The sequence below is a fragment of the Monodelphis domestica genome, chromosome 1, assembly GCF_027887165.1.
Source record: "Monodelphis domestica isolate mMonDom1 chromosome 1, mMonDom1.pri, whole genome shotgun sequence".
NCBI lineage: Eukaryota > Metazoa > Chordata > Mammalia > Didelphimorphia > Didelphidae > Monodelphis > Monodelphis domestica.
In genome coordinates, this window is record NC_077227.1 from 338,956,854 (window position 1) to 338,974,923 (window position 18,070).

Genomic DNA, 18,070 nt, shown 5'->3' on the forward strand with positions numbered 1-18,070 from the left:
TAACTGACAGTGCAGATACCATCTCTCTGAAGTTACCAGCTAGATTTAGTGGGATCTTTATTTATATTCTTTACTTTAGCTATCCCAAACCCCTTTTTACCTTTCCCTTATTATTAAACCCAAACTGTCTTGTGCTTATATATTGTCTGTGTTTATTAGCTCAGGGTCTGGTTCTGCCTGCCCTGAGCTTGTCTATCCTTCCCAAACCAGATTACTGGCCCTAAAATATCATCCCCCTGAACCTACAATTATCCCAAATAGTTATTTAAGTGTCAAAATAGTTATTTCCGTATCCAATATAGAATTAGCTATAGTGTTTGGATTAACACCTGGAATATAACTATTTTCTATAGTATGAGTAAGAGCTTCTGTTTCTTCTAAATCTAGAGATAGATTGCTTGATTGCCATGCTCCTAATAATCTAGCTCTCATTTTTGTCCATGACAATTTTTCATCAGATTGGTTAAAATAAAAAGGTGTTACACATTTATAATCGCATTTCAGTGACAATCTTGTTTTGATAGTTTCCAATCCATTGCCTAAATAAAGTACTGATTGTTCCAGGAGATCTACTTTTGCAGCTAAGGCATCATTCTAAAAGCACCTAGGTGAATTTAGGGTCACACAAGGCACAACAAGTATATTACAATAACAATAACAATTAATAACATTGCTATTCTTTTAACTTCATCTGTATCTTCCCCTTTATGGCTCCTGTTTGTCTGGACTCTCTAGTCGGTGTGCTCCTGGTTTTTTGCAGTGTTAAGGTCCGGGATTTCACCCACCACCATGGAAGTCCACGAACAATGCAAACTGGCAGAGAAAGGCCATTTATTGAACTGATACGTGCATCAGTGGGAACCTCTATCATCAGAGTTCCAAGTTGCTTCTGACAGTCTGGGCTTTTTATACTTTTCTGTAGGTACCTTATCTACTATATACCATTGTGGCGACCACGAAGTGACAAGGAAATCACTTTTAAAAGACTGATATATATTAATTTAAGGTCGCCAAGGAATTCAGCTATGTAATTCCTAAATGAAAACTCAAGTCAGCCGTCAACCTTTTATGGAGTTTTAATTACAAACAGGAGGAAGAAAGGAATTAGAGATAGAGAGATAGAGGTAGAGAGAAAGGGGAGAGAAGGGAATAGGGCTTAAATACCCCTTCTGTTTAGCCTGGGCCAAAAGGCCCAAGCCCTTATATAGCTGGGGCAAAGAAAGGAGATCAGTCCCTATTACTCACGTGACCAAAATGGAGAAAGTCTCAGAGCCCCCACCTTCAGCTTCCTTCAGAGCAAGCTTCTCAGAGCACACTGCAACCACTCCGATAAACTCCTAACCCCCCCCCTGAGTCTTCAGACCCCCCTCTCTTTAAGGAAACCATCCAAGTTGCCTCCCCTCAGTTCTCACATCTACCAATCACTGTCCATCAATTTCCCTGTGCCAATGGAGGCTCTAGCTTAACCCAGGACCGCCCAGAGGTCTCTGGCTTTGCACATGTCTGTTGAAGGTCATATTTTCAAATAATTAAATCTTTGATCCTTTGCTACAGCCCTTCCTAAATCCTGTTAACCTGAGAAGGGTAGAGATTGGAATAATTAAATTTTGATCTATGTTGCAGCCCTTCCTCAATCCTGTTAGGACTGAGTAGGGTGGAGATTGATTCCAAGTATCTCCATTGTATAAATCAATCATGACTCAAAGAAATTCCTGTTCTATGCTTAAGCATAGGTCAAAGTCCTTTCCATTGTTCAGCAAAAGGTTTCTGTCCTAAAGTAATCTTAAGAAGGGAGGAGGGGGAAACTCTCATGCCAATGGGGTTCACATTCCAATAGCCAAGACCCACTATCAATAGGAAATTTTTCAAGTATGAAATTTCCCAATGGTGAAATTTCCAACATTTATAAGTCTAAGAAATTTTGAGGTTTACACCATCCTTGGAATTTTGCCTGCATGTATGGCTCTTATCGGCTTCCTACTATTCTTGGAACTTTGACAATTCTATATTATTGGGGTCTTCCTGGCCTGTTGCTTGACATATTTATTGGGGTCCTCCTGGCCTTTATCTGGTACCTACTGCAGCTGGCGGTTTGGCATATTTATGGTTCTGACAAGTTTCTCAAGGCTGACCAGCTTATTAGGCCTTCCTGCTAGGATTTGGTATATTTATGGTTCTGACAGGTCAGCTTGTTAGGCCTTCCTGTTTTCTCAAGTTTGGCCATTTTCCAGCCTCCCTCAGCAGAATCTCTGAATGAGTCCCCCTATTAGGAAAAAATTCTTTGCAAAGCTAACATATTGCTAAATAAATTCTTCTATTTCAGGAGATATAAGGATTCCTGAGGTCCTAAACTTCAATATAAAATTTAGATTTTATTTCTTTTTTAAGTAGTTAATGAGTACTTGTGACATGTTAATTGTAGATCAATTAGTCTCAGTGATCTAAAGTCATTGCTGAAATAGTCTATGAATCTGCTTTGTTTTTTTTTTAAATGGAAATTCTTACTTCACAAGTTGCATTTGGTATCAATTAAAAAGATTTTTGTCATAGAAGAAATGGAGGGGAAAAGATCTTGAAATATACAGACTAAGGCTGTAACAGGATGTGTAGCCAGAGCCAATTCACGCAGGGACCACCAGAATCTAGGTTCAGAAAAGGTTCTATATGGACTGAGGCCCAATGTGGCCTATTCCAACCATTCACTCTTCCTCTGAGTGCCCATCTCAGGTGTGGTTCTTTTTTCTTAAATGACAAAAAATTCTACACATTATTAATAACATTCCAATTCCAGTCATTTTCATAATTTGTAAACAAGCTGCGAAATTTGTGCTTATCATTAACTTTTCTGCATGTTTGTATTAGAAGCTTTATTTATATTCATGTCACTACGGTGGTTAAAAAACTATCCTATCCTACTTAAATTCTATTTAAAGTTATTAATTATCAAAGTTAATAATCAGGGTTTCCTAGTTTGTTCCTCCATTGTGGCAGGAGGTGGGGGAGTGACAAGACAGGTTTGCTCTCTAAAAAAAAGAAAATCTTCAATAGTATATAGTCACGTATTTAAAATAATAGGGATTCTGCTTTTAAAATTATGTAGATTCTCTTATTTAAAGGTCAATAATGGAATCTTTTTTCCAATAAATAATGAGATTAATTTGTGGTCAGGAGATTCTTCTCTGTTTGGCTACTAGTATTATCTCCTTAGCTAGTGAGGCTGTGAGAAGGGGATGGGGAGCTGGGCATGGAAAAATGGGGAAGTGGGGGAGGGGAATGCTCTAGTCTCCAAATTTTTACTCAAACAATTTATCAGTGGGTAAGTCATCAAGTTTGTTTTCTGTCAATTCTTTCCTATCAGGGTAGCAAACAATTTCTTTTGAGATATACTAAAAGGTTTTCCTTCAACCTTTCCTTCTACTTTTTGTGATATTGAAATCACTTTAAAAGACTGATATATATTAATTTAAGGTCGCCAAGGAATTCAGCTATGTAATTCCTAAATGAAACACTCAAGTCAGCTGCCAATGGTGTTTGAATTACAAACAGGAGGAAGAAAGTATTAGAGAGAGAGAGAGAGAGAGAGAGAGAGAGAGAGAGAGAGAGAGAGAGAGAGAGAGAGAGAGAGAGAGAGAGAGAGAGAGAGAGAGAGAGAGAGAGAGAGAAAGAAAGAGGGTTTAAATACCCACTCTGCTCAGCCTGAGCCAAAGCGGGCTTAAGGCCCTGGATAGCCAAGGCAAGGAAAGAGATCAGTCCTTATCACTCACATGACCAAACTGGAGAAAAACAGTCTGTGGGCTCCTCCAACTCCAAGCACCAGCCTCCAACTGACTCTCGCCCTCCTCACAGGAAGTCCTGAGAACTCCAGAGGCTGTTCTCTACCTCATTTCCTGCGTCTCACATGTGCCAATGGTGGCTCTAGCTTGACCTAGGACTGCCCAGACGTCTGTCCTTGTTTGCACATGTCTGTTGAAGGCCATATTTTCAAATAATTAAATCTTCAGTTTTGCTGTAGCCCTTTCTAATCTTGTTACCCTGAGTAGGGTGGAGATTGTAGTTTCCAAGACCTGAATCTGTTATTCCAAGTATCTCTATTGTTATTGATCAGGAAATAGCTAAATCCCATAGTCTAAAGAATGGTCTGAATAGGGTGGAGTAGTTTTGAAATTCACATTTTCCAATTTTCATATGGGCTAGTATAATTAGCTTTTCACAATATAATCATTAATTTATAACATGAAGGTGTTATGATCTACACAAGAGCATTTACATGAAAAACTGACATGTTAATATTGAAAGATAATCCTAGATTTTCTCCCATAAAATTTTTCCTAAATATCTTAACCATGACTCTTTTATTTCTGATATATTCATATTAGTATCTAAGTAGTTAATCCAATTGTTATTACCCATAAGTCATTGAAAAGAAGGTGTAGTTTCTTACCTTATTGTTTTTTTTTCTTAATGTATAATTACTAATTTAATCTAACTCCCAACATATTAGCTTTTGTGTCTATAGAGGAAGCATGTTCTTTATCCTGAAACTTAAGGCTCATACATTAGAATTTGTTATATCTGAATTTATAGTTTGGGATCTACAGTTTCACTAAGAGTGCCCATGTGGTATTGGTATAAACTCTAGTTGGGAGAATTATATCGCATTAGCATTTGTAGTTTCACAGATTATTTTGCATAGGCCACAGTTCTAGAGGAGTTTTTTATGCAGTTTTAATGTCTATTTTAAAAAAAACAACACTTTTTTCCTCCAAGTCCCCAAGGAAAGCTCATATTTTTCCTCAGTGATTGTATATAAAGGTTGTAGTATCTGGATATATTACCAAAGAAACTCATAAACTACTGGGTAAAAATTTTTTACATTTTGAAAAAAAACAACCTTGAATTTTCATAGGAATTTTTTTCATCCATTCTAATTGCCTTTTGTTCATTTTAAAATTTCCTTCTTCACATATATACCATTAAAAAAATTCCTACTTACTCTTTGGCTTTGATTGCAATTTATCTTTATACCAGATCAAAATTTAATCAAGTTGTCAACTAACATCTCAGGGGCTCTTAAGTTATTTCTCTAAAGTTCATATAAAGTAACTTATCACTCAACTCATTTTGTCAATTGGGACATGGAATGTTTGTATTAAAATTCCATAGCTCAAACAAGCCATTTGATTTGTCAGGGCTGGTGACTGTAAATCTCTGAAGTATATTGTTAAGGTATATTCATCTTTAAATTTTATCATACAATGGTTATCAATCTTATAGTCATTCTTACTTACTGTTTTGTTGTTTTAGACCCTGAACATCAGTGTAAAATAATTGTAGGCACTTTGTCTCCTTCCGTGTGTGAGGAAGGGGTTAATATGTTTGTAGGAAGTTCAAAGTCCTCAGCAATATTATCTCAAAGCTGTCTTGCTTGTGATTTAGCATGGCTTCATCTCCCAGTAAGTGTATATTGCTTGGGAAATGAGGAAAAAACATCTTTTTATTACTAACAACCTTGTCCTTCTATTCCTTTTTAACAAGTTAGATGAATATACTTATAAAATTTGTATGTTTTAAAACCTTGATAATAAATTACTCTCAATGGATATTAATTAAAGCTCCACAACTTTCAAATTGACTTTGATTAGTCCTTTAACAATGTTTCCTTCATATTCCAATGCAACATCCTCTCACTTCTTCTTGTTGCTTTGTCAACATCATTATTCAAATAAACTTAGTCTCAAAACATTTACTCTTTCTTTTCAAACCTCTGCTTAAAGCAGAATAGAACTTCCTTACACCTCAAAACATTTCTATATAACTGATTGAATTTCACTATTCTGATCTATCATTTGTTGTATCTATTTTGCACTAGAATGCTCACTTATTATCTCCTTTCCTATTACTCCTATCTCATTTGGCTTCTCTTTTACCCTTATTACAAATAGAGGAAAGGTAACTATGCTTAATTGCCTATAATTAATAATGTTATATGGAGTCCTATTTGATTTCTGTACTGGTCAATTGCATTATACTCCTACACAGTTTGCATATCACATTTGTATATATAGCCTTAACCAATTCAGGTGAAAAAAATTAATTTTCTTTACAGTACAAATTCATACATACTTTGCGTTCACACATTATTACATTCTAACAAATTGTATTTGAATATATGTTAATCCCTAGACAGTGACTTCCTTCTGATTCATTGCACATACTTTAAAAACAATTCATATATCCTAATCAAGTACAATACTGTTTGGAAATTCCATTTTTTTTGCAATATACCAAATTCTTAATACCTGTGTTAATTCACATTCGCAGATTAACAAATTTAAAACTTTTTGTATCCCAATGTCATTATATGATCACTTGTTGCTAGTTTTAACAGTATATGTGTTAAAATAACATCTCATTTGAAAATCCAAAATTTAAATACTAGAGAAAGTTCTCCACCTTACATTACAACTTTTTCCTAAATGGATTTTGCACTTATATTATAGATCTTATGTTTACTAAGTAGCCAGTACAGTTTTTGCCTCTATAAAGTAAAAGTTCCCTCTCTTTGTCAGGCTGGCTATTAATTACATTCAGGCAATTCTCAAATTCACTGAAACCATTACATATTGCAAGTCCTAATAAGAAGAAATAATTATCTCTAAGTTTTATGCAGAATGAAGTTTAGCTAAAATTTCATATTTAACTGATTAACAATTATCACAATGAATGAAATTACACTGTATCATAGTACATATCAGAATCATTAGCAATTTTCCAAAGTTATATATCAATCTTTAAGGCTGAAAAAGTTCATTCTGTGTTTTCCAGGGCATTGGCCCTTTAAATGAATGAGTTAGTTCTGATGGAAGTGAGCTATCCTGCTCTGTTCTAGCCTGTTGAGTGGTGATGTACTCTTCTCATTGTGCATTTCTTGCCTTGTTTCTTTCCTTGCTGTTTGACTCACCGTGAAACTAAAGTGTAGGGAGTACATATCTCTGAAGTATATAATGCCTGCCATTAATTTAACCTTGACTGAAGAAAAATCCTCTCCTTTACCCTGAATGTGAAATGAGATTTATAATCACAATGATACTCATAGCCTGGAGCTTTTTGAAGGAGACTTCCACTTGGGTGGTGAGGTGAAGTGAGTCTTCTGGTCAGAAGAAGTCTGGCTGGGTCTTGTTTAAGCCGAGTTGGGCGCCATCTGATAAGAGCTGGTTCTCTCTGGAGATGGGCTCAGGGGAGAAGAGAGAAATCTTTCGTGGATGAGAAGTTGACAGGGTCAAGGGGGCCATGAATGAGACCATGAATTCCATTTTATTGAGCATATAGGTCCAATATTTACATAGTTTCTACACTATATGATCAAAGGAAAATAACATATCAAGAGTACACATCCTCGGTGCCAATTTGAGGGTCCAGCTGCAGTTAGGAGGACTCTTCACCCAATGGTAATCTTCAAAAGCTTCTTTTGATCTGTCATCACTGACATAAGGTTTTCTTTAGAAGTACAAAAGTACCAAGGCCACTTGTCCCAGAGATTGAGGTTTGTGATAGTAAGTTAGCTGGTCAGGATGTTCTGTGCCAATTAAGAAAGCCAGGTGTTCTTAGATAGTGATTTGTAGACCTCTAAGGTCAAGACTGATCCTTGCCAAGGTCTGAGGCAGATCTACAAATATGTCTTTTCTGGCTGCTTTTGCCTCAATGGGCCCAGAATGTCCTTATGGACTTGTTACTAATACATGCAATATATATGTAATAAACTAATAATATATGTAATATATTATTAATATAAGATCAATAAGTAGATGGCACCTGGAGTGCTGGATTTGGAGTCAGCAAGACCTAAATTCAAATCCAACCTCAGACACTTACTGGTATGACTCATAGCAAGTCAATCTTGCTCAGCCTGTTTCTTCATCTATAAACTAAGGATAATAATAGTACCTACCTCCCAGAGTTGCTGTGAAGATGCAATGAAATAACATTTATGAAATACTTTGTAAACCTTAAAACTAGCTATATACATGCAAGTTATTACTATTACAGTTCTCAATTCTGCATTTTCAGAAGAAAAGTATAAAACAGATGGATTTGTTCAGGTTTAAGACTATTGCCACATCACATCATTTCCCACTCAGTTCAGGGCCCATGAGGTGCTAATTTCTATGCAAAAAATTCATCACCCAAATGCAGTGATTAGAAAAGGCTGGAGGGAAGAAAAGGCAACTGGGGGGGTCAGGATACCGTCTCGGGTCATTAGGAATGTTGGGCTCTGGTAGAGAAAACAGAGGGGGATGGGGAGAACCGGGGGAGCGGGCATGAGGAAAGAGATGGGGGAGGGGGTCTCAGCCTTTCCTGCAGAATGAGAAGGATGAGATCACTAACTTCCTTTAGGAAGTCAGTAATTGGGGAAGTGAAACCAGATTTGTCCTCGCAGGCCGCGATCCGGAGGCTCCGCCCCGCGCTCTCGCAGCCCCGCCCAGCTACCAGCCACCGGAAGTGCAGCTGCTGGGCGAGTCTAGACACCTCCTGCCCCTCCTTCTCATCCTCCTCCCCCAGCCGCTGCCGCCGCCCGTTCTCGGCCTGGTCCTATTGTGCCCGCGGAGCGCCCGGGGTCATGTGGAGTCATCGCAGCGGCCGCCTTCGGGCCCATGGCTACAACCTGCAGGAGCAGCGGGATCGCTGGCGGGAGCGGGAGGCAGGTGCGGCCAGCGCCCTAGCTGCCCTGGAGCTCCGGGGTGGCATCCTCCTTCCCATCTCCGTGGTCCCCAGCCCAGAGCCTCCGGACCCTCTGACCCCGCCCCTCCATCCCTGGACCCTATGATTCACCCCTCAGCCACTGGAGGCTCTGATCCCCGTCTCCAGCTGCTCAAAGATTACCCTTCTCCCTCTCCCCTAGTCCCTTGCTTGGGTGATTGCCTTCCAAGGATCCCTAGCCGCTCTGATTCCCAGCTCCTAGACCCAGTGACACTCTCCTCTCCAGTCCCTGAGATTCTTCACCCCCCCCCCCACTACCACACCCAGGGTCTCTGTCCCCTGCGATCGCCTTCCGAGAGCCCTTAACCGATCTAATTCCTGCCCCATTCCAGCCTCCGACCCCGACACCCCTCTTACCCCCTCTTCCCTCCACCCCCGGGCCCTTGTGACACCTCTCCTCCCTAACCGCTTAGATTTCCCCGCTTATTACCTCCCCCCCAGCTCCCCTTCCCTGTGATGGTTTTCCAAGTCCCTGGCCACTTGTAATTTCCCCGTAGCCTTTGATTTTTGAGCCCCCCCATCCCCACCCATCTTGAGCTTGTGGGTCCTTTGACACACCTTTTCCCCTCTCCAGCTTAACAACCTTCTTCTACTTCATCCCCCACCTCCTCTCCAGCCCTAGGTCCTTCTGACCCCTCCTCTTCTCCCTGCTCCCATTACTCACCTAGAGCCCCAGAACCCTATATCCCGGCCAGCCCTGCCAGTCCCTGGCCCCTTTGACCCTACCTTTCCCCCCCTCTGATCCCAGTCCTGCCCTAACATGAGCCCCAGGCCTGAGCTCTTGGCATTTTCGGCCCATCCATCCCTCTCAAACAATGTCCTCTGTGATCTCTGGCTCTGAGTCTTTGGCCCTTATGACTGGAGCCTATGGCCCCTTTAGCCCCCAGCTCTGGCATGAACCTTTGGTCTCTAACCCCCACCCCACCCCCGTTCCCCGATTTGTCCTGGACTTCCAGCCTCTCCTTTAGCTTTGGCCTGAACCTCTGGCCTCAGTCTCCTAGTTTTGGCCTGAGTTTTTGGTCCATGTCCTCTAGCCTTGCCCTTATCCCCCATGTCCCCTTGTTTGGGCTTGAATTCCTGGCCTCTCTGTTCCCCAGCTCTAAGGAAGGCCAGGCGGGAACAGCACCTGGTCAGCAAGAGACTGCTGAGGGACAGTGACCTAGAAGAAGCCAGAGATGAGTTCCCAAACAGACCCCTGGAAGAGCTGGAGGTGAGATATCTCGAGCAGTACCTGTGACTTCAGGCAGGATAAGAGGTTCCAGTCAGGCTGTGTTGTACCTTGAAACACTATCCAAGTGAATTCAGAGCACTTACTCTGTTACTGGTGCTTAAAAGCTTTGTTGGTATGTTTTACCTGGGGTAGGCCTGTGTTTACCCACTTTGAAAGATTTCTGCACCAGGTGCTCTATCTTTGAATAATTCCACTGTTTCCTGCCTCACCTTGTCTTTGGACCCTCCAGGTGCTACACTTGCTGAGGATGTCTCAGCGGGGAACTGAGAAGGAGAAAGAGAAGGCATTAATCAGCCTCCGGCATAGCTTGCAGCATCCTGAAACCCAGCAGACTTTTATCCGGTTAGTACAGATTTCCCCAGTGGCCTAAGTACTTTGGGTGTGGAGATATCCTGGAAGCCTTGAAACCTGATTCCTGGGGAAGGCAGGCCACCTAGGTAGGTGGCTAGATCTCCCAGGATCCTGTAGTCAAACTCCTTTGTTTTGGAGATTGGGAAATGAGACCCAGGGAAGTGAAGTTTCTAGCCTAAGGCCAGTTGTAGAGCTGAGTTGGGAATCCTGTTCTGGATTGGTTTGGGGATGGAAAGGGGAGGAGCCAGCTTGCTGGGGCTGAGCTGAATTCTGGCATTTGGTATTGCAGGCTTGAAGGCAGTATTCGAACACTAATTGGACTCTTGACAAGCAACTGGGCCTCACTTCAAATGGAGGCAGCTCGGTGTCTGCATGAGCTCTCCCATGCTGACCAGCCCAACGTGGCGGAAGCTTGCCTGCCGTCCACATCCTACCTACTCACCTACCTTTCTGGGCACAGTGCTGACTTCATAGTAAGAGCTCCCCTGTTCCCTTCCACTCTTCCCTCAGTGTATGGGATCCAAAGGGGGCTAATTAGAGATCATCAGTCCAATCATCTCATTTTACAGTTGATGGAACTGAGGCCCAGAGACATTAAGCATCATACATAAAGCAGGTGGCAGAGCTGAGATTCCTGAACCCAGCAGTGCCAGTGTTCTTTCTGCCACATTATTGCCTCCATTTATCCTATTTTTTTTTTTCATTTTGGAGCCAGCCTCAAAATCATATAGCTAATATATAGTTCTCATTAGTATTACTTTAAATTGCTGGTCTTTTGGAGAATATATACTTTTTATTTCTTTTTAAATTTTGTCATTCTATTAAACTTTTAACATTGAACACCAATAAACCAGTAAGCTTGCTTAGTAATTATTATATTTAAGTTATTCACTTATATTTGAATTTATTTCAGTGCATAAATCATCATACAAGAAGAGAGGCAGTATGGTGTAGGTAGGGAATAGACCTTGTATTCAGGAAGTCCTGAGTTCAAGTCCTGTCTGGTACATATTGTGTGACTCTAGTCAGGTTGCTTGACTGTTTAGTGTCCAGGCAAATTGATGAGACCATCTCAGGGCAGTTTCTGATCTGAGTTGGCAGAGAGTTTCTTCACCTGGAGTTTCCTACAATGAATGAAATTTGTAGGTTTAGTTTTTCAAAAGGCATCATACTGAAGTCAGGAGGACCTTGGGTTCAAATCTAGCCTGAGATACTGCCTCACCATGTGAACCCCAGGCAAGCCACTTAATCCCAATTGCCTAGCCCTTACTGCTCTTCTGCCTTGGAATTCATACTTAGTATTGATTCTAGAACTGAAGATAAGGATTTTTTTTAAAGCACCACATATACATTTTTGTTATCTTTTTATGTCAGATGTTCTTAGCCTGGGGGTCCATGGCCTTTAAAAAAATTATACTTTATTCATTTTAATAGTCATTTAAAAAAACCTAATTTTCCACTCTCTCTCCCTAGCCCTTTTTCCACCCATTGAGAAGGCAAGCAATATGATCTCAATTATACATGTGAAATCATGCTAAACATTTCCATATTAGCCATGTTGCCACCAAAAAAGAACAACAAAAAATAAAGTGAAAAAAGTATGTTTCAATCTGTATCCAGAATTCAATAATTTTCTCTGGCCCATGAACTTAAAAAAGTTTGACAGTTCTATCTTAATGTAATGTTTCCTTTGCAATCCTAAAGGTTTTATTTTATGCGTTTAAAAGCATTCTGAGAAGTGTTCCAAAGGTTTTGCCAGCCTGCCAAAGGGAAATGTGATGTAAGAAAGATAAAGTACAGCGATTTAAGTCTTCATTCAGATTCTTTGTTCATTTCTTCTTATTCATTTCCCCATTTATATAGCATAATGTATATTCCATTCTTATGGTTCTGCTTTTTTCAGTTGACATTATTTCATAAAGGTTCCATAGTTTGAAAGCTAGAAAGGAGCTCAGAAATCATTTAGTCCAAATTCTTCATTATACACATGAGGAAACTGAGGCCAGAGAGGTTAAATGACTTATTCAAGGTCTCACAGGTAACAGAACTGGGACCCAGATCCTTTGACCCCACCTCCTCTCTTACACTATAGTATGCTGGTCACACCAGATTTTTTGTATGCCTTATACTTATTTTATCTTAATTGTATTATTATCTCATTACATTTGTGTAGAACAATTTATTTAACTATTTTCCTATTGAACATCTGTTTCTATTTTTAAAAATTACATACACTGTCATGATAATAACCTTTGCACAAAATTTTTGTTAAGATTTTCAGAGTAATTTCTGACAAAGGAAATATCGGATCATGGGGGATATAATCTTTTGCCAATTTTTAGCCTTTACCTTTGTCAGCAGGTACATAATCAGATGTATATTATTGCTAAGAATGACTTGTTTTCTCTCTGTTCCTCTTGGTCTTTTTGAGGTCAGACACCTAGTGATGGAATTTGGATCCAAGGGCCTGGTTCCAGACTCATGTCTGTCAATCCACTGCTCAGATGCCTGAAACCCTGTCTCCCACTGCCATTCCACTACAGGACCTATTATCAGAATCAATGACTCTTGGACCCACATTATGTCACATGTCCTTTATAAGTCATATTATTAGCATTAATTAAAGGGCTGGTATAAAGAATGAGTAGGTACTGAACCCTAGCTTCTGATTTCCCATACTCTGGAATGAACAACTCTGCCAATGTGTCCAGTCTGATGTTAATCCCTCAGGGGCATGGGCAGGACCCTGGGGGTGGCCAATGTTCACTTGTTGAAATGTAGAGTTCCTGGGCTCAGATTTGTTGATAAAAAGGTTTCAAGTATTCTCTTCTTAGTCCAGGGAAGGGAAAAACCTCAGAACTCTTTCTTGTTCCCTTTTGTTCTCAGGAGCTATGTCTCTATACGCTAGGCAATCTGGCTGTGGAGAGTGAGGCTGTGAGGAGGCAGCTTCTGCCACAGGGCATTATTCCAGCTCTTGCTACATGCATCCAGGTGAGGGATCCTGTTTTTCCTTCCTCTTACCCCCTGCATGCCTTTACTGTTTGGGTAGGATGATGTCAGTCACTGCTTTCTGCCTAGAAGGCAGTTGATGTACTTGGCCTCACAAAGCTTACTCCTTCATTAAGATTCTCATTGTCTTATTCCAGTCCCCTCATGCAGCTGTTCTGGAAGCTCTTGGTTACACCTTGTCACAACTTTTGCAGGCCAATGAAGCTCCTAAAGAAATCATTCCGTAAGTAAATTTTCAATCATTTGGGATGGAAGTACCAGAAAGGGCAGAATGTGGTGACCAGGGAGCCTTAGCCTACTTATTGCCAGGGATATGGTTCCCTCCTGGTTTACTTTCTTAATTTCCTACCCTACTGAGAAGGGCCTTAGGTTTGAGTGTCATCTTCACTCATAGTGGGGTTCTTGATGGGAACCTTGCATTTAATACTCAGTCTCCAACTCATTGGGCCCCTTTGACCCACAGTCTTGTCTTGGACTCTGCCATCCTACCGAACATGCTACGACTTCTACACCCTAACCCAGAACTGGGGGCTAGTGTTGCTGTGGAGTTTGCCTGGTGTCTCCACTACATCATCTGCAGGTACTATGAGCCCAAACTAGGAATGCCACCCATAACTTTACTCAGGAACATGACCCTATACACCCATGGCTATGGCATAAAAAAGCTACAGCATAGCATTTCCTAATACTGCAGGGAGAGGGGTGTGACAAGTTCTTAATTCATACCTTTTTCTTTTCTTGAGGTTTGGAACACACTATTTTTCTCCTTTAGTTCACCCAATGTAGGTCCTAGGGGTCATACCACTTCTGGTTGCCTCCAAGCTAGTAACAGAATTTTCTTTTCCTGGCTTCTTGGCTTAGATCAACTCCCAGGATGTGGGGACATGACTAAACTTTCTCCTCCACTCCAGCCAGGTGAATAATCCCCTGCTCATTGCTCGAGGAGCTTTGTCCAGCCTGGGTATATTACTGTTGGACTTGGCTAGGGCTGCCTCTGGATCTGTGGATACAGGACTGGATCTGGTAAGTAAAGGGACAGCACTGAGGTATTCCTCATCCCTTGGGAAAACCAGGTATGTCTTCAACACTACTTAGTGACAAGGGATGGCCTTGCATTACTCTTTACATTTTACCTTCCCATGATCATCAGTGTCTAGCTAGTCCTCTTTGCCTCCTGGCCACCCGTCTTACCTTTGCAGTTGGCCTGCCCAGTACTTCGGTGCTTTGGTAATCTGCTGGCAGAGGAAGGAGCAGCTGATGCAGGGGTACGAGCAGATTTTGGAGATGAGCGAATTATAGTGGCCATGTTTATCCTCATGGAGTTCTTCATTCAGCATCAACCTAGCCTGGTTCCGGAGTGCCTCTGGGTCCTCAATAATCTCACTGGTATGTGATAGGACCAAGTCAGCTCACTACAATGACTTTTTAAGTAACAATAGCTTTTCTAAACCTCTGGGGATCTCTCAGTTTAAACTGAGATTGAAACAGATTAGAAAGGTGTTTCATTACTGTTTTTAAAAGCCCTTATTCTGTTTTTAGTAAGTACTCTTAGCCTGGCTCTCAATCCACTGAGCCAGTTGCCCCCCTCTAACCCTTCATTACCTTTTTACAAATGGTTTGGACTCATTTTGTGAGTTAACTTGGTCATGGTGCCTCTCCTCTAGTAAAGGATCCTGGCCTCTGCAGTGCATTGCTCTCCTTGGATCTGGTTGCTCCTCTCCTGCAACTCTTACCCATTTCACGGGTGGTTCGTATATTGGTAAGTAATGGAGCTTTTGTTCAATTAGAGGCTAGGGGCACTGAAGAACTTATTTTGTCCTTTGTTAGCCTGGTATAGCAAGGAGCAAATAGAGGAGTAAGGAGTCAAGTTGTTTCCATCTAAATCTTACTAGCTATGGCTATGGATGTTGTTTAGCCACTTGAAGCCTTAGCTTCCTCATCCATAAAATGAAGATAATTTGCTTGCTAACTAAAAACACTTCATAAGTTCTAAAGTGCTATATAACTGTTATTGTATTTGTAGGTGCTCACAATCCTGTGCAACATTGCAGAGAAGGGTCCTTTCTACTGCCAAAGGCTCTGGCCAGGTCCTCTTCTCCCCCACTTGCTAGATATTCTGACCCTTTCTGACTCAGAAGTGGTAGGTCAGAGCCTAGAGCTGTTACAGCTGCTGTTTGTACACCAGCCTGAGGTAGGTTTTGATTTAGGTTCTATGTACATACTTTTTGAGCCCTTAGTTTTGTAGGCTCAAGGTGGATCCCAACCAGCCTTGATATATATATATATATATATTTTTTTTTTTCCCCCCTAAAACCCTTACCTTCCGAAGGCAGAAGAGTGGTAAGGGCTAGGCAATGGGGGTCAAGTGACTTGTCCAGGGTCACACAGTTAGGAAGTGGCTGAGGTCATATTTGAACCTAGGACCTCCCGTCTCTAGGCCTGGCTCTCAATCCACTGAGCTATTCAGCTGCCCCCCAGCCTTGCTATTCTATATAGGCAGATATTCTCTCCCCTGCCACACCTCCCTCAACAAAAAGCATTTCCCCTGTATTATTCAATGCAGAGAATATGGTACCTCCCAAGACTCAGTACCTCTTTAGGTTCTCTTTATCCTTTAGAAAAGCGCAAGGAAGATGTGAACCTTCCTTGAGGAGATAGGAAAAATTGAAATTTAATGCCCTACCAAAAAACCTTTCTTGCTTCCTAACCAGGCAGCTCAGGACTTCTTACAGCATGCTGGACTACAGGCCTTGGAAAAACATAAAGAAGAGGTGGACCTCCAAGACCGTATCCAAGCTCTCCAGGAGGTGGCACTGGGGGGAAGTTCACTTGTACCGAATGCATTGGCGCTGCCATAACCTCTCCTTTGCCTGTCCCACTATGGCTCAGAAGTTAATCGTCCATGCTAAAGTTATAAGTTTCCCTTTAAGAATGAATAAATGGGCACCAGGTCCTGGCTGCTCAGTCCTGTCCCATTTCTTGTCCCCCCTCCCTCCCTTCTTCCTTTTCCCTCTTTCATATATCACAGCTTCCCCTAGAAACGAAAAGTTGTATTACATTAAATTTCCTCTGTCACAACATTGGTGGTAAAATGTATGTGTTTGGGGAGGGTAGAGGGTTCAGGTAGAGGTAGGTAGAGGTTCAGGTAGGTAGAGATTCAGGAAAATCACAGTTCAATACAATACAAAGTTTACATGGAAGGATAATTTTAAAATATGTGGTTATTTCATTCTCAGTCCATCAGAGCCCAAGCTCTGAGGAAGCTCTTCTCATAATGGGTTTTCTTGAAACTTCAAGCTTTGCCATTCATCACGTTGGCTATGGCTGTGGCCACTTGTTCACTACTGAAGTTGTTCAATGAAACATTCTTCTCCTGGCCGAAAGCTGGGGATAAAATATTTAGGAATCATCTATGCATGTACATTGATCCAAATGGCTTATATTAAGTACTAAATGACTTACTGACATTCAGAAAAAAGGATAAATCATGATGGGCTGTAGTGATTATGGGATTTTGGAGGAAAGGGTCTTAAAACTTACCTAGGGGCTTTCCTATTTTTACCTGATGGTATAAGTTTAAAAATTCTTGGTAGCTTTGGTGATAAACCACCACTTGAGATCATATATGGGTGGAATAAAAAAGATGAGGCAAAGGGCCAGGCCACCCTGTCATTGCAATCATCTCTTCTACTGTGCCAGTAGGTCCAAGTTAAGAAGTTTGACCTAGCTCTTCACCCTGGGATTCCTTTTCTGCCTTTTAGGCCTTTCCATACGATTACATCTATAGTTCTCCCCTATTAGGAAAAACCCTTCACTGTTGTAGTGGGGGCTGCACTAAATAATGTCTTAGGCCAGAAGTCCTCTAAACCATGGGCTAGGTTGCCCCCCACCTGCCCCATGGGAGTACCATACCCCAGCTCACCATAGCGGACCCACAGTTTAGGCTGCACCTCGGAGCACTCACGGATCAGGATGGGGAAGTCGGGGTTCGCCTTCTTAAGTTCCACGTAGTGCTTCTCAATGAAGTCCCTAAAGGACGGAGTTTAGAAAGAAGTAGTAGTTCGCCTTTATATTCCATATTAAGGTTAGGGGACCATCAAAACGTAGGTAAAAAGATGTTAGAAATCTCAGCCATTCATCCCCGTTTTACCGGTGAGAACACTGAGAATCTGAGGGGCTGAGTGACTAGTTCATGGGGCAGTAGGGGTCAGCAAGAGCTGGCCCTCCCCCCTCCCCGCTGGCTTTCCCCCGCGGCCACCCACTGCGAAGTGACCCCCCCGCAAGGTCGTGACCTTCCGGCCTCCGCCCAGTCTGCCCCTCCGGCCCAACCACACCTCACTCCTTGGCTGCTGGCCGAGCGTTGGCACAAGTGGATGCGAATCTCCCTCAGATTCTTGCCCACCTTGGACGCGATCCCGCGAACTGCAGCAGCCGCCATCTTTTTCAGAGATATGGGAATGACTTCTACTTCAGCAGTCTTCGGAAGTAAAGCCGCTTGTATGGCCAATCAGAGGGAGGCATGATTCACCTCATCAATCAGCTTGGTGCTGCTGGGCCCTTCTCGGCGAATCGTATCTGTAGTCCCTTAGAACTGGCCAGACGCAGGGAAAGGGGAGGGGAGAGGGAAAGGCGACGTGGAATTCCGCCAATTACATCAGAGCTACTGGGAGGACCGACGGTTTACTCTCCGCCCACTTTTTGCTCATTTCCTCTGGAGTCGTT

The 18,070-nt window shown here is 41.9% G+C and overlaps 2 protein-coding genes across 3 annotated transcripts; one reads left to right on the plus strand and one right to left on the minus strand.

Moving 5' to 3' along the window:
* Positions 1 to 8,387: 8,387 nt before the first annotated feature.
* Positions 8,388 to 16,426, plus strand: TMCO6 (transmembrane and coiled-coil domains 6). The gene is made up of 12 exons (XM_016433508.2): positions 8,388 to 8,702; positions 9,855 to 9,967; positions 10,218 to 10,330; positions 10,629 to 10,812; positions 13,226 to 13,330; positions 13,486 to 13,571; positions 13,812 to 13,928; positions 14,260 to 14,371; positions 14,548 to 14,734; positions 15,013 to 15,107; positions 15,372 to 15,539; positions 16,060 to 16,426. Exons 1-12 carry the CDS (start codon positions 8,618 to 8,620, stop codon positions 16,204 to 16,206), a joined length of 1,512 nt encoding a protein of 503 aa, XP_016288994.2. The 5' UTR covers positions 8,388 to 8,617; the 3' UTR covers positions 16,207 to 16,426.
* Positions 16,384 to 18,001, minus strand: NDUFA2 (NADH:ubiquinone oxidoreductase subunit A2). 2 transcript variants are annotated; one of them, XM_001376985.4, is made up of 3 exons: positions 17,683 to 18,001; positions 17,271 to 17,377; positions 16,384 to 16,732 (listed from the first exon to the last, which is right to left on the minus strand). In XM_001376985.4, exons 1-3 carry the CDS (start codon positions 17,784 to 17,786, stop codon positions 16,641 to 16,643), a joined length of 303 nt encoding a protein of 100 aa, XP_001377022.1. In that variant the 5' UTR covers positions 17,787 to 18,001; the 3' UTR covers positions 16,384 to 16,640. The 2 variants fall into 2 exon arrangements, with proteins under 2 accessions (XP_001377022.1, XP_016289007.1); XM_016433521.2 differs by having other exon boundaries at positions 17,261 to 17,377.
* Positions 18,002 to 18,070: the final 69 nt, after the last annotated feature.

Excerpts from the sequence above, each read along its gene's own strand:
- TMCO6 (XM_016433508.2), top strand. The coding sequence starts at position 8,618 with ATGTGGAGTCATCGCAGCGGCCGCCTTCGGGCCCATGGCTACAACCTG. Across the intron at positions 10,331-10,628 it reads ACCCAGCAGACTTTTATCCG|GCTTGAAGGCAGTATTCGAA; the intron begins GTTAGTACAGAT and ends TTGGTATTGCAG. Across the intron at positions 15,108-15,371 it reads CACGGGTGGTTCGTATATTG|GTGCTCACAATCCTGTGCAA; the intron begins GTAAGTAATGGA and ends TTGTATTTGTAG.
- NDUFA2 (XM_001376985.4), bottom strand. The coding sequence starts at position 17,786 with ATGGCGGCTGCTGCAGTTCGCGGGATCGCGTCCAAGGTGGGCAAGAAT. Across the intron at positions 17,378-17,682 it reads GCCAGCAGCCAAGGAGTGAG|GGACTTCATTGAGAAGCACT; the intron begins GTGTGGTTGGGC and ends TCCGTCCTTTAG. Across the intron at positions 16,733-17,270 it reads TAAACTGTGGGTCCGCTATG|CTTTCGGCCAGGAGAAGAAT; the intron begins GTGAGCTGGGGT and ends TTTTATCCCCAG.